We start from the raw sequence: 13,751 nt of genomic DNA, 5'->3' as shown, positions 1-13,751 counted from the left end.
CAGCCCCAAACCAAATGCTGATCCCGTAGGAACGCTCTGTGTGGGAGAAATGTAAAACTCTGCATTGATTGGCATCTCTGGCAGCTCCACAGGCCTCCCTCCCTCTAAGTTTGTGGCACCATCCCTTATGTACACAGAAGGATCTTGGGGTGTCTCAAAACAACGTACAGAACAGATGGGAGCCCTTGGAATTCAGAGATGGGAGTGGGCAGTGTTCAATCTAGAAATCTGATGAGATGTGAGCTTCCCTGGACTGAGGAAACGGTGGGAAAAGGAGAGCCATAGAGGGAGGATGGAGAGAGAGCCATGGAGGGAGGATGGGAGAGCCTTGGAGGGAGGATGGGGAGAGCTGCTGAGGGAGGCTGGGGAGAGCTGCTGAGGGAGGATGGGGAGAGCTGCTGAGGGAGGCTGGGGAGAGCTGCTGAGGGAGGATGGGGAGAGCTGCTGAGGGAGGATGGGGAGAGAGCCACAGAGGGAGGATGGGGAGAGCCATGGAGGGAGGATGGAGAAAGAGCTGTGGAGGGAGGATGGAGAAAGAGCTGTGGAGGGAGGATAGGGAAAGCTGCTGAGGGAGGATGTGTCAGAGCAAGGGACACAGTGCGAGCACAGGCAGGATAGGGACTGGCTTGAGGGAGACAGAAAGAAGTACAGCCCTCAGTAGGTGTGCAAACTTTGGCCACAGTACTACTGATACGCTCTGGTGTGTGCCAGGGAACCAGGGGGTGGCAGGGACAGTAACCCTCCTAGATTATTGTCTGGTGGAAAAGGAAGGCTGTCAGCTAATGGGGTCAGATTGTGCGGGAACAGCAATAGTTAGGGCTAGAGGAAAAGCTGCATTCCAGGTGTAGGGACTGTGGAAGATGATCCCAAAGGAAATCTAAACTCCACAACACATAAACTGTTGGAAGGAGAATCTTAAGCAGGCTGGTAATGGACCATTCAGAGACAGGCCATGACACAGGCTGTGATCACAGTTTATCCTATCTGAAAGGTAGCTCAGGAGCCAGCAGTGTGAAAGATAAAAAAAGCACATAGAGCATTTAGACTTGTCCTGAAGAACCATCCTGGGTCAGCACGCTAGAGAAGCCACAAGTCATGCCGAAGTGGAAATGGCAAGGGGTGTTATAACTGGCCTTAGATTCCATATCTGATGCTAAGCTTAGGCTCTGAAGGTCTCAGGAGAGCTTTCTGGAAAGGCAGCCCGTGGTCAGACTGAGAAGAGCCCCAAATGCCAGGCTATATAACTATGAATGATTGAAGGTTTAAGAACAAGAGACATATAAACAATAGAATAGAAACAGTCCCAAAGTTGTCACAGATCAAAGTCCAAAATGTCTTAGGATCTCGCAGTGTCATACTGCACCCTGCTTCTCCACCGGGGTGCTCCAAACGCCATTGGCACCCTGTCAGAAGAAGGCAGAACAAAGTCTAAAACCAGTGGTCCACGGTCTGTGCTTTCCTTTGACAGACCAGAGGGGAAATAGCGGATTCTGGGATGAATGCTGAGGTTCCCAGTCTTTTGTGTACCTGGGTGCTGTCGGCATACCACTGGGAGTCAGGAATGGGTACTCGCTCCATGCTTCTCCTCAGAGCATCCACGCACCGGGCAGAAAGGGAAAGGTAGAGTCCGGAACTAGGTCTGATTCAGAGTGAGAGTAAGAAGGGGCTAAGGAGAGACGACCTTCCTCTGGAGTCTAGATGATGCTTTTTTAAGATGAAGGCCTTCCCCACAGACATCTTTAATGAAGGCTTGCTTGTTCATACCGCTTTATTTGACGGTAGATATGAATGTATACACCTTACTCAGGGTGAACCAGGGATTAAATACCTTTTTGGGGGAAGGAATGTCCAGGAAGGGAAGCTCATTGGCTGAACACCCTGGGCTTCTCTAGATACCTCATTAGCACGGAGAACTCCAGGTGTTTATGCTACATGACCCAGTGCCCATGGTCCTCAGTAGAGTGAGGTAGTTACACATTCCAGAGCAGGTAGAGGCAGGGAGGGAACGGCTCCACTCCTGCTGTCTTCAACTCTGAGATTCCCCAGGGTTGGAACTCATTCAGCTTTACCAGTCTTATGCTTGTCTGGTAACAAGGTCCCACATGCCCTACACCACGGTGGTCGCTTACACCTTCCAGAGGCATCCCACAATGCTCTGGACTCTGACAGCTTACTCCTACATCCTCAGCTTGCTCTCACTCAACCTTCCCTTCTCATTTGGCTAGGTTGTGCGACCACAGTGCTGGTGACTGGGGCAGGCATTGGCGAGATGGTCCTGCAGATGCTGGTTGGCTTGGTAGGTGGGGTCCTCTGGGTGTGTGTGTGTGTTGGGGGGGGGGGGTCAGGGAGTACTCCTCTAAGCAGGTGAGAAGATATACCCAGCACCTTTAAGTCTAAGCGGTCACTTCCTGAGTTCCACATAGCTTGAGGAACCCACCAGGCTGAGGCTAGATGCTTCCCTTCCTAAGCCAGCCAGACTCAAAAGCCAGGTCTCTGAAGGTGGGATGTGGAGACCTTAATGACCAAATGCATGAATCTAAAGCAAACAGGGCTGTCTGGGCCTGGGGCCAGGGTGGGCCTATAGGAATGGTGTTGGCTCTCAAAGCCTAGTTGGAGTGCCCTGATGCCGGCAGTGTTCCTAATGCATCCTGCCCAAATCCATGTCTTCCAGTCTGTAGCAATACTACCCAGGACCCCGTTCATGACCAGTGCCTGCCCTGAATACTCCCTAGCTTTCCTTCAACATGACTGTGTTACATTTGTTTCCCAGGAAGTCAAAAGTTAAAACCAGCATTACTTTCCTTGACTACCGCAACACAGATGCCAGTCTTTTCAGAATCCTGAGACATAAATAAATTTAGCAGCTTGTCTTAGGTCAGCTGGCTTTAGTAACAGCCTCCTTTGAATGAAGCAGAGCCTGTGTTGTATTGTCCCCCACAATGCTCTCATAGCCACTGAAGCCTCCTTTCTCTCCTTCCAGCCTGATGGAGAGAGGAAGGGTTACATTCTGGATACATTGAAATGCTCTCTCTGGGGTCTGATATGGTGTACTTGCCTGCTTGCCTCTCTCTCTCTCTCTCTCTCTCTCTCTCTCTCTCTCTCTCACACACACACACACACACACACACACACACACACACACACACACACGCACACGCGCACACACACACACACCTTCCCCAGAGTTCCACTTAGGCTTACAGGTATAGAAACATCTTACATGTTTGAAATGTCAATGATCACATGGTGTCTTCCAGGAAGTTTTAGAACACAGGGCTGAAAGAGTATATGATGTATAGACAGGTTCAACCCTGGTTGACTGCAGGATTTATGTCTTCACCAGATTTGTAACTTTGGGGAGACCTTCCCCACATTCCTGCATCTGGTAGGATGGCCCCAACTTGACAGAGAAGCCGAAAAGGGCCCAAGGCAGCCATTTTTCCCATGCACTGCCAAGTGGGATTTTAATGGCTGCTGTGTTCCTCTCTGGCAGATCTTTCAGGCCCAGGGCAGTTACAGTTTCCTGGTCTGTGGTGTGATCTTTGGCTGCCTGGCTTTTATCTTCTACATCTTGCTCCTGTTTTTCCACAGGATACACCCTGAACTCTCATCAGGTAAGAAGAAATTTTGTTTCTACACAGACGGGGGAAACAGGAGGGCGGGGGAAGAGCGGGATCCTAACGATCGGAAGTGCTGCTCTGCTCCAAATGAAATGCAAGGAAGTGTTTGTTTTCCTACGGCTTCCCTTTCGCCTCTTCCTGATTTCCCTGTGATTGTCCACTGGAGTCTGAAGGCAGCAGAGGGTGAACAGGCTGACTCACGGCTTCTCCATTAGCAGAGGGGCACAGACAGTGAACCCCTTTACAGTGGATCCTAGTGCCAAAGTCTGAACCCGTGAGAAGGGAGAGCCTGCCTCCCTGGCTGGAACCTGGCCCAGTGGCCTAACTAGGCCCTTTCTTACAGTTTAGGGTTTTGACTCTTGTCCAAATTGCTTCTTCAAAAAGGACATTTTTTGGGAGGGGGGGTGGTGGCAAAATAGCAGGGAAGGGTTCCTTCAGGATAGAGATACTCCTAAGGATAGTCTCCATCCTGGAGACCCCAGGTCGGGATCGTACCAAGGCTATTTTTGTAACTGTGTGAGTCTCTTGCCTAGTGACCACAGCCATGCATCAGGCTGTTCTCAGCAAATGAGAGCTAGTGCTGAGCCAGTGCTCTCTCTTTGAAAACAGAATACAAAAAGATGGAAGAATTGCCCACAGCCCTCTCTAAGTAGCCATGTTCACTTTAAATACTAAGTGCATAGTCGGACATGGTGGCACGCGCCTTTGACCCCAAAGGCGGGGTGGATCTCTGTGAGTTTGAGGCAAGCCTGGTCTACTGACTTGAGTTCTAGGTCAGACAGGGTACACAGTGAGACTCCATCTCAACAAAAACACAACATGACAAAAACAAAAATTGGCTACAGCCAGAGAGAAGTCATACCGCCTCTCAGAACAGCCTCTGGGATGGCAGGTGGTAGCTTCTGACTAGCCAGTTCCTTTATAGAGAGCATCGCTTAACATATACAGTCAAGATGGCTCAGCATGCATGGGTGATACTGATACCACCAAGACTGAGTGCAGTCCCTGAGACTCACATGGTGGAAGGAGAGAACTGAGCCCTGTAAGCTGTCCTCTGACTTCTACATGAATCCTGACTGTAGCATGCACACTCCCCCACCACACACATAATAAATATCCCAATAAAGACTGCCCTTGAAGAAAATGAAGAGGAAGAGGGGGAAGAGGAAGAGATGATGATGATGGTGGTGGTGATGATGATGATGATTGTGAATATCAAATGTTCCTTTCTTATGGGAGACAAACAGTTTTTTTCCCCCAGCCCTAGATATCAGTCTCACTGTCTCTATTAGCACTTCACCAGAACTTGATCTTGATCTGACTTCCCACAGTGCCGTGTGTGTATTGTGTGTGTGTGTGTGTGTGTGTGGCGTGTGCTCTTGAGCGCACACACATACATGTGTGCACCTATGAGACTGTGGCTGTACGTGTGCCCTAGTGCACCTAGAGCTAGACTAGCAGAAAAGCATACAGCTTGCTTGCTCTCAAGAGCTAAATGCTGCAGAGGAAGCTGGGGCCGCCCACATTTGCTACCAGTGTTGTTTATGTTTTCTTTTGTAGTTCTTACCCAAGACAAAGCCCTTGGTGTGGAGAACCCTGAGTGCTACCAGAGGTGAAGAGCTGAAGAGCTCAGCTCCTGAGCCACAGGGTGACCAGACTGACACAGGAAGCCAGGGTTGCACAGGAGGCTGCTCTTGCTTGTGTCTTCCTTCCCTGAGTCTTCCCTGGACAAATCGAGCACCTGCCTGACACTTTAGTTATCTTCCTCTCTGGTCCGGACTTGTTGTCCTGACAACCAGACAGGAGGATGAAAGACAGCCCGCACACACCTCTCCACACACCACCCCACGCATGGGCTAAACTCTGGGTTTGAGATCACGTTTAGTTGAAGTTTGAAAAACATGCTAAAATCCTAAGTCATTAACCACTGCTAGGTGTAGATATATTTTAAATCAATCAAGCCCCTCTGGCATGTTAAAAAAGATTTATGTGTTCTTCACTTACCCATGGTCCCAAGTCCCTCACATCCGTCCTGCAGAAATCAGTTTATTTGTGTCCTAAGACAACAAAGGAAATGTTGAATCTTGCTTTGAGACCCTAGTCAGTGTTGCATTGGGCTAACTCAGACAAGCTTTAGAAAGTTGACTGTTAAATTTTCATTTTGAGAGCTAGTAGGCATGACAAAGACTTAAATTATTATTTTTATTATTATTGAGATGGTATTTCTCTGGGTAGCCCCAGCTGTCCCAGAACACATTCTGTAGACCAGGCTATCCTGGAATTCACTCTATAGACCAGGCTAGCCTCAAACTCACAAAGATCCTCCTGCCTCTGCCTCTCAAGTGCTGGGATTAAAGGTGTGTACTGCCACTACCTAGCTTTAAAAAAAAAAAAAAAATTGTAACTAAACAAAGGTAATTCTCCAAACCTCACTTTCTAATTTTACATGGCAGATGCTCCTGAGCCCAAGAAGCAGCTCAGATGCTGCTCAGGAGTGTCCATGGCACCAAGGTGGTGACATTTCTGTGACAGAATACTGCTGGGCTCCTCCTCTCAGATCTCTGTGACAGCCTGCTGGTAGTCCAAGGTCAGCCATGGCCCAGAAATGGTGAAAGCCGTGCCCCTGGGAACAGATGGGTTTCCAGCGTCTTTCTGCTAACGAGCAATGCTAGTTGGTTCAGAAAGTGCAGGGAGAATGAAATGGACAGTCTGTTGTTCTTTACTGAGATCCTCAAGGTACAGAAGAATTTTTTTTAAAAAAATAGCTCATTTGGTATTTTATACCTTTTATAGATGAAAATTTTATACTGTGTCAAGGCCCTCCCTCCCTCCCATATAAATCTAGGACTACTATATAATTCAAGCCATGCAGTATACAGAGAGCAGTGTCAGTATGCAGAAACCAGTGTCTGTCAGGAGTGCCCTCTTCTATACAGAAGGTAGGTTAGTAATCCAGAGAATACAAGAAGGCGGCTCACCAGCCCGGGCAGGGCTGGGTGCAAGGCTTCTGGCATCAGCGACATGACATGATTTGTCTCTGGGAAGTCTCTAGGAGGAACAAATGTCCTGTTACAGTCATTGGTTTAATCTGTACATTCTCTGTGCATATACATGTGTTCATGTGAGCATGGACTCATGGTCCCAAGGGCTGTAGTTCACACACTAGACACCAGCAGAGCAGAGGTGGGCCAGGTTATCAGCCTTCTAGCTGTGACTCCAGAAGCCCCCCATCCCCCACCTCCAGCCTTGCTTGTTTTTACCAGTATGATGGCATTTCTAAAAGCACCCTACCTCACAGGAATTCTGAGAGAACTGAGAGTGTGTGGAGCATCTGCTGCATGCCCTACATGGGACCTGCCTTCCAAATGTTCATGGTTTTACTTCTATTCTTTGTAACACCTCATACGCAGCTTAGACGTCATCTCCATTTGGTACAAACTTTAAGTCAAATTTAACTTTGAAACGCCGATGGCCTAAGCAAATCCTTTTAACTATATTTATAAATTCATTGAAAAGTACCTCATACTAGCCATATTAAAATCTAGCTGGGCAATCTAACTATGGTGACTGACCTGGGCAAAGAGAAAGTGGTTGTATTTTTCTTGTAGTTTTTTTTTCAAGAAAACATCCTTTTTATACAGATCTAGAAAGAAGAATCACTGCTTATACCTACATTGGTGATGATTGATGTGTTAATATAGAAAACTCAAAAGAATCTCATACTTTCCTAAAATAAAATATTTTAAACCTAGTAAGTGTGTTATCCATCTTGAAGGGCAGTCGACCCTTTATACTGAAGATCAAATGGTCTAACGCTCCCCAAAGACAGGTCTCTCTTAGAGGTTCACGTGACGCACATGCACACACTCTTGTGCACACACACACACACAAACACACACACACACACACACACCCAATATAAGATACACACATGACAACTATGTATGTATGTATGTATGTATGTATGTATGTATGTATGTTATGTATGTGTATATGTATGTATGTATATATGTACACCTTTGGAACTTGGGGCAGGGCTAGGGGTGGTACCTGGGGTTTCAAGCATTCTAGGCAAGACTCACCACTAAGCCACACTTCTAGCTATCAAGAGTGTTGTAAAAAAACAAAACAAAACAAAAAAAAATAAATAAAAAAAATAAAAAGAAAAAAAAAAAAAGAAAAAAGCCGGGCAGTGGTGGCGCACGCCTTTAATCCCAGCACTCGGGAGGCAGAGGCAGGCGGATTTCTGAGTTCGAGACCAGCCTGGTCTACAAAGTGAGTTCCAGGACAGCCAGGGCTATACAGAGAAACTCTGTCTCGAAAACAAAACAAAACAAAACAAAACAAGAGTGTTGTGATGTCTCCCTGTTCCCAGATTCCTTCTGCAGACTTGGGGATCTAAGCCACCAGCATACCTTGCACACATTTAAAGGAAGGTATAGTGACACAAAGGGTTCATTTGTTTTGTTGTTATTCATTCGTTTTGTCTTTTTGAAATGGGTTTTACATTGCCCAAGGTAGACTAGATGCCATGTAGTTCAGATGATCTTGGACTCCCGATTTTCCTATTTCCACACCCCAGGTGCTAGGATGACAAGCATGCAGCACCAAGGCCAGCCTGTGTGCACCTGGGGATCCACTTTAGAGTACACCAGGGAGGCAAGCACTCTACCCATGAGCGATAGCCTCAGCTCACAAGTTTCTTACAGAGATTGCGTTTACACATTAAAAAAAAAAAGATCAAACAGCCACCATGTTCAAAGCAGAGGCTCAGGTACAGTTTCAGCAATGAATGAGAAGTCCCTGCCTCACAGAGACTTCAAGGTCAAAGCCATAGAAACAGCAAGTAAATATATAACATGTTATAGGATGATAGAGTACTGTAAGAAGCAGCAGGGGTGGGCGTGGGAACGGCAGATGTTCGGGCTATCTTAACAAGAGGACATGTGCTACACAGGAGAAAGCCAGGCGGGTGGGTACCTGAGAATATTCCTGCCAGGTAGAGGCTACAGCAAGGGGAAGGGCCTTGAACTGGAATGTTCCATAGAATCTGAGGAGCAGCTGGCAGACTGGTCTGGACAAACTGCAAAGCAGGCAGACAGTGGCAAGAAACAGGGTGGCATGAATGTGGATTTTTCTGGGGGATGTGAGCTTACCAACAGACTGTCACATGGCACGGTTCACACATTTAAAACCGTTACTCTGGCTGTTTGAAGACAGTGGGGCTGAGGTAGGCTCAGATACACTGCAGGGCTGGAGAGGTGACAGTGACTTGGACCATGCTGGAAGCAGTGGAAATGGTGAGGGCGAATTCAGTTGGAAGGTCTGTCAGAATTTGCTGATGGACTGAGTATAAGAGAAGGGTGCCAGTCTCAAGCTGAAGGCATCTGACCTATGCCCAGGTGTGAGGCATTTTGAGGTAGGCAAGCACAGGGAAGACTCTACTTGGCTATACATACAGTACTTAACAAGCTGAGACCCTGCCAACATCAGGCTGCACACCCCTTCTTAAATAAAGCAACTGGTAACTCTAACCTGGAGCGCCCTAGCCATCCTTAGTAACTTCCCTTCTGTGGCCAAACACATCCTGAAACACCTTGGGATCTGGAAATGTGGGCTCATCCAGCCTAAACTGGTTTGGGGAACATAGACAATAAGGCAAACTATGCCCTACAAATGAAGTCTTAGGGAAAAACCCTACTTACCACCGTGCCTATGCATGATTGAACGAATATGATGAAGATCAGATGTATCATGGGAAAGGACATGTGAAGTAAACTCAGGTTTATGTAACTCATACATGTTATTCCATGCCTGTAGAGGTCAGGGGACAACTTGAGGTGTTGGCCCCTGCCTTTCCATCTTGTCTGAGAAGAGTTCTTCGCTGCTGCACAGCCAAGCTCACTTCTGGTGGATTCTTCTGTTTCGCCCTCCCATCTTTGGGAAGAGCAGCTGTTCCCAACCTATGGGTACACTGTAGCTCTCTTCAGACACACCAGAAGAGGGCAACAGATCTCATTACAGACGGTTGTGAGCCACCATGTGGTTGCTGGGAATTGAACTCAGGACCTCTGGAAGAGCAGTCAGTGCTCTTAACTGAGCCATCTTGCAAGCCTGAGGCCATATCTTTAAAAAAAACAGTTCTGCACATCAGTATATGATGCTATCCTGGATATCAAGCCAGCTGCTAGACTTGGTAGCCAGAGTTTAAAGAGAAGTTATATAGCTTACAGTGTTCAGAGACAAGGAATGAAATCTCCTAGTTAGTGGTTGCAGGGACTGAGAGATCGAGCCTGGGGGTTCTTCAAAACCTAGGGGTTTAGAAAAAGAACTGATGTAGTAAAAAATTAGAAGCCAGAGGTAGGAACCCATTCAACAGTCAAAGTGGCTTCCTGGAAGGTATGGGAAGAGCATCTTAAGAAGACATCAGTGCTTGTGAGAGATTAACAGGACTAACAAACACTGGGCTAGATGGGAGAGGGGCTTAGGTAAATGACCAGTGTGTTCAAAACATATGGGAACAACACTCACAATCCAGTACCATGGCTGCATCTGCTAGGAACCTCCACAGCTGCTGAAGTCTTTACTTCTGTGACAGTTCTATGACACATCACTGTACTTCTGAGTGACTCCGATGAAGTCACTTCATGATTCCTTCAGTGGCAGGTATACTGTGATGATCAGAGTGTGATCCTGGGACACTCAACATTGTCTCCTACCTAATAAAGCCCAAAGAGCCCAGTGTGAGGATGGTGGCCATTAGACGCCTCTATGAAACACAGATGGAATGGTACCTGCAGTCAGTGCGCTTCGCCAAACTAGTGCCAACAGTTGGAAAGGCCGAAATGGTGGCAGGCTTTTCCACCGAAGGACCTGGAGCTTTGGGTATTCAAAAATGCACTCTGTGACTGCAAAAAGCAAGACCATATTTCTCAGCTCCTCTAAGATTAGTGTTCTTAGGTAATGCATTTGAGCAGATTCCCAGGAAAGCCCTTCATTGGCTCAACGGTGTGGTCAAGCACCAGCCAAAGAGACACTCCCAGGGCCTGTGTCCTGCCACCAGCCATCTGGTATGCTCTTGGTACTTTCATCTGGAATGAGCCTGCGCTCTCTGATGTGATCAGGCCACCCATTAGGCCCACATCCTCCATCATGTTCTAAGCCACTTCTAAAAACACTTCATTTCACTGCTAAATTAACTGGTCCTTTCTTTTCTTCTCCCAAGCTCTCCAAAGAAAGGGGGCTAGGGAGGCCAAGCATTGTGGTATGCATCTGTAACGAGCACTCAGGAAGCTGAGGCAGGAAGACCACAAGGCTATCAAGGTCCAGAGCAGCCAAAACTACACGAGACCCTTTCTGAAAACATAAAAGGGGGCTGAAGTGGAAATGAGCAATGTGTTCATCCCAAAAGCCTCGGTGAACACATCTGATTACAACTAACTGTATGACATTTGCATAAAACACACACACACACATACACACGCTGAGACACACACATTTCAGGGCCAGTAAGATGGCCCACAGAACAAAGGAGATGCCACCAAGCCTTTGACTGAGTCTGATCCCCAGGACACACGTGACATAAGCCAAACACTGATCCCCCAAAGCTGTCCCAATTGCCATGCATGCACTGTGGCAAACCTGCACATACACCCAGACACAACATAAATAAATGTAGTACAACTTTAAAGATTTCACAGTGTTTCCAGCCCATCTGTCCTCTCTCCATTCCTTCCACGCCGACAATCATTTCACCGTCGTCCCCTTCTTCTGAGCTGGCTTTAAGTGTTCCATGAAGACATATCAAGCAGTTGAAGACTGCGTTTCAGGATCCCCACTGAATTCTTTCCTTACCCAGTTAGTGTGGATGAAAATATCACTGACTGGTGAGCGAGGGGAAGGAAATAATCACTCCAAGTCATTTTGTTAAAAATATTTATTTTAAAAAAATACAATTGTTGTCCATATCTAGTTGCACGTCTCTAACGACAGATCTCGACAGCTCTGGACTTGGAGTAAACCCGCCAGAGTGCGTTCTCAGAGCCAGCTTCCCACATACAGGCAAATCCCTCTGTCAGTTCTTACATAGAAGTTTTAAAAACTGCATCATTTTCTTAAAATACACATGATCTTTATAGAAGTTACAACACTTTTACATAAAGCTTAGAAGCAACAGAAGTAAGGTCCCCAGTTGGGCTACTCGGGGCAGTCCCTTGCCACATCTGGAAATGACACCCAGAGGACTGCCATCTTTTCTTTGAACAGCAGTGCATCAGAAAGCCCTCAAAGTGCTCATGCGTCCTTTGCCCCATCACCCTTAACTTCATGACATTTGTCACCCAAAGGCAGAATTCCAGACTCTGCCCTGGCTTCACCAGCCTTAAACCAACATCTCTTTGTCTCTACAAAAGTGCTACTGGGTAGCTAGTTGAGATGACCATTCTGTCCAGCTGTAAGAACAACTAATGTTAATTTTAAGGACTGTTAGCAGTTACCATATTAGTTGCTTTTTCAGAAAAGAACAAAAAGAGATTGGAATACTTTGCAGGTCTCCTTAGAGTAAACTAACCTAACCTGAGACATATCACTAGTGGCGCCCTGACAGTTACTCTTGTGGGCAGGTGTTGCTCGCACCTGTCTAACGACCTCAGTGGTGACACTGAGTAACAGGAGATGCAGTTCAATACAACACACAAGGAGGGCGCACACCCAGACAGCGGCTCCTCTGAGGGGCCGAGCACCCTATCAGTCCTTTTTATCATCCACCCAAACTCATACACAGGAACCCGCTCCCCTCTTCCTGTGCAGACATCGGTGTACAGACACTCAATCACTCCATGGCAGACACATGCTTTTACTAGAGATTAACTGAATGAGAAACAAGAGTTCGTTCTTTAATGTTGTTTACCTTTTAAATCATGTTCGCGCCTTACAGTGCTTCAATTGCCAGGTTCGCTGTGACTCAACCTCCTAGCACACATGTAAAATAACCCATGGTTACTTCCCATTCATCACAATTTTATTTTCATTTTTTTCCCCAAGACTGGGTCTTTTACCTCAGGCTGGCCCTGAACTTGCCAAGGATGACACCTTGAACTTCTTGCTCATCCTGCTTCTACACACCTAGCTGGAGGATACCAGGTTTGAGCCGTACTCCTGGTTTATGTAGTAATGGGACTCAAACCTCGGGCTAGTATGCTAGGCAGGCACTCTACCACCAACCTAAAGAAAGATCCAGTTTAGGAGGCTCTTTTTAAAAAAGAAGTTCTGATAGGACTCATGGGAAATTATTAGGTTGCTCTTAAATGCAAACTTAAGCCAGATGTGGTGGCACGTGCCTGTGGGCCCAGCTAGTAGGCAGGAGGTTGATACCTGAAGAGACTGTTGTAACCAGCAGATTAAAGCTGGTCTGAACAACACAAGACCCACCTCATAAAAACAAAACCTACTTAAAGAAAAAGAAGGGGGAGGGGGTGTCAATTTGATTAATTTGGTGAATGAAGGGAATAATTCTAAAAAACTCGTCTTAACCCAAGATTTTATGTTTAGAATCAGAGATAATCAGTATCAAAATGAACTAAAGCTTTTTTTATTTAAAAAGGAAAGGAAAGGAAAGGAAAGGAAAGGAAAGGAAAGGAAAGGAAAGGAAAGGAAAGGAAAGGAAAGGAAAGGAAAGGAAAGGAAAGGAAAGGAAAGGAAAGGTGGTTTGTGTAGATGATATATGTGCAGATGCCTGTGGTGGGCAGAAGAGGGCACTAGGCCCTTTAGCACTAGAACTGCAGGCAATTTTGAGCCACCTGCCGTGGATGCTGAGAACCAAACTCTGTCCCTCTAAGGAACACCAAGTGCTTTGAACCAGTGAATCTCTTCAATGTCTTTTTAGGCAGGCTCTCATGTAGCTCAGGCTGGCCTCAAACTCACTCTGTAGCAGCCAAGAATGACCGGGAACTCTGTAATCCTCCTTCCTGCACCTTCCAGGCATCAGGACTATGGGCAGACACTACCAGTCCCACAGAGTCTTATGTTTAGTCTTTCCGATCCACAAAGATACAGGGAACTGCCAGAAGCAAAGGGGAGAACCCCAGCCACACCTGGAAGCAGGCCTCTAGCACCAAGGGTCCTGTGTGTATC

At 46.9% G+C, this 13,751-nt stretch overlaps 1 protein-coding gene across 9 annotated transcripts in view; it reads left to right on the top strand.

The window, feature by feature from the left end:
• Mfsd4a (major facilitator superfamily domain containing 4A) overlaps positions 1–13,751 on the top strand; it is a 46,853-nt gene that overhangs the window by 25,505 nt on the left and 7,597 nt on the right. For 6 of the 9 annotated variants that reach the window (XR_001783717.2, XM_017319650.2, XM_006529345.4 and 3 more), the window contains 2 exons: positions 2,226–2,296; positions 3,494–3,614. Coding sequence is in view for 7 of the 9 variants with exons in the window: in XM_017319650.2 (XP_017175139.1) it covers positions 2,226–2,296; positions 3,494–3,614 (192 nt within the window). In the remaining 2 variants the exon portion in view is untranslated. Of the gene's footprint in view, positions 1–2,225; positions 2,297–3,493; positions 3,615–5,180; positions 7,372–13,751 lie in introns of those variants that run through there. The other 3 variants (XR_001783716.2, XM_030252750.1, NM_001114662.1) reach the window with 1 other exon arrangement.

The sequence above is a fragment of the Mus musculus genome, chromosome 1 (assembly GCF_000001635.26).
Source record: "Mus musculus strain C57BL/6J chromosome 1, GRCm38.p6 C57BL/6J".
Lineage (NCBI taxonomy): Eukaryota > Metazoa > Chordata > Mammalia > Rodentia > Muridae > Mus > Mus musculus.
Note: the sequence above shows the minus strand (reverse complement) of the source record. Positions and strands in the feature narration are given on the sequence as shown.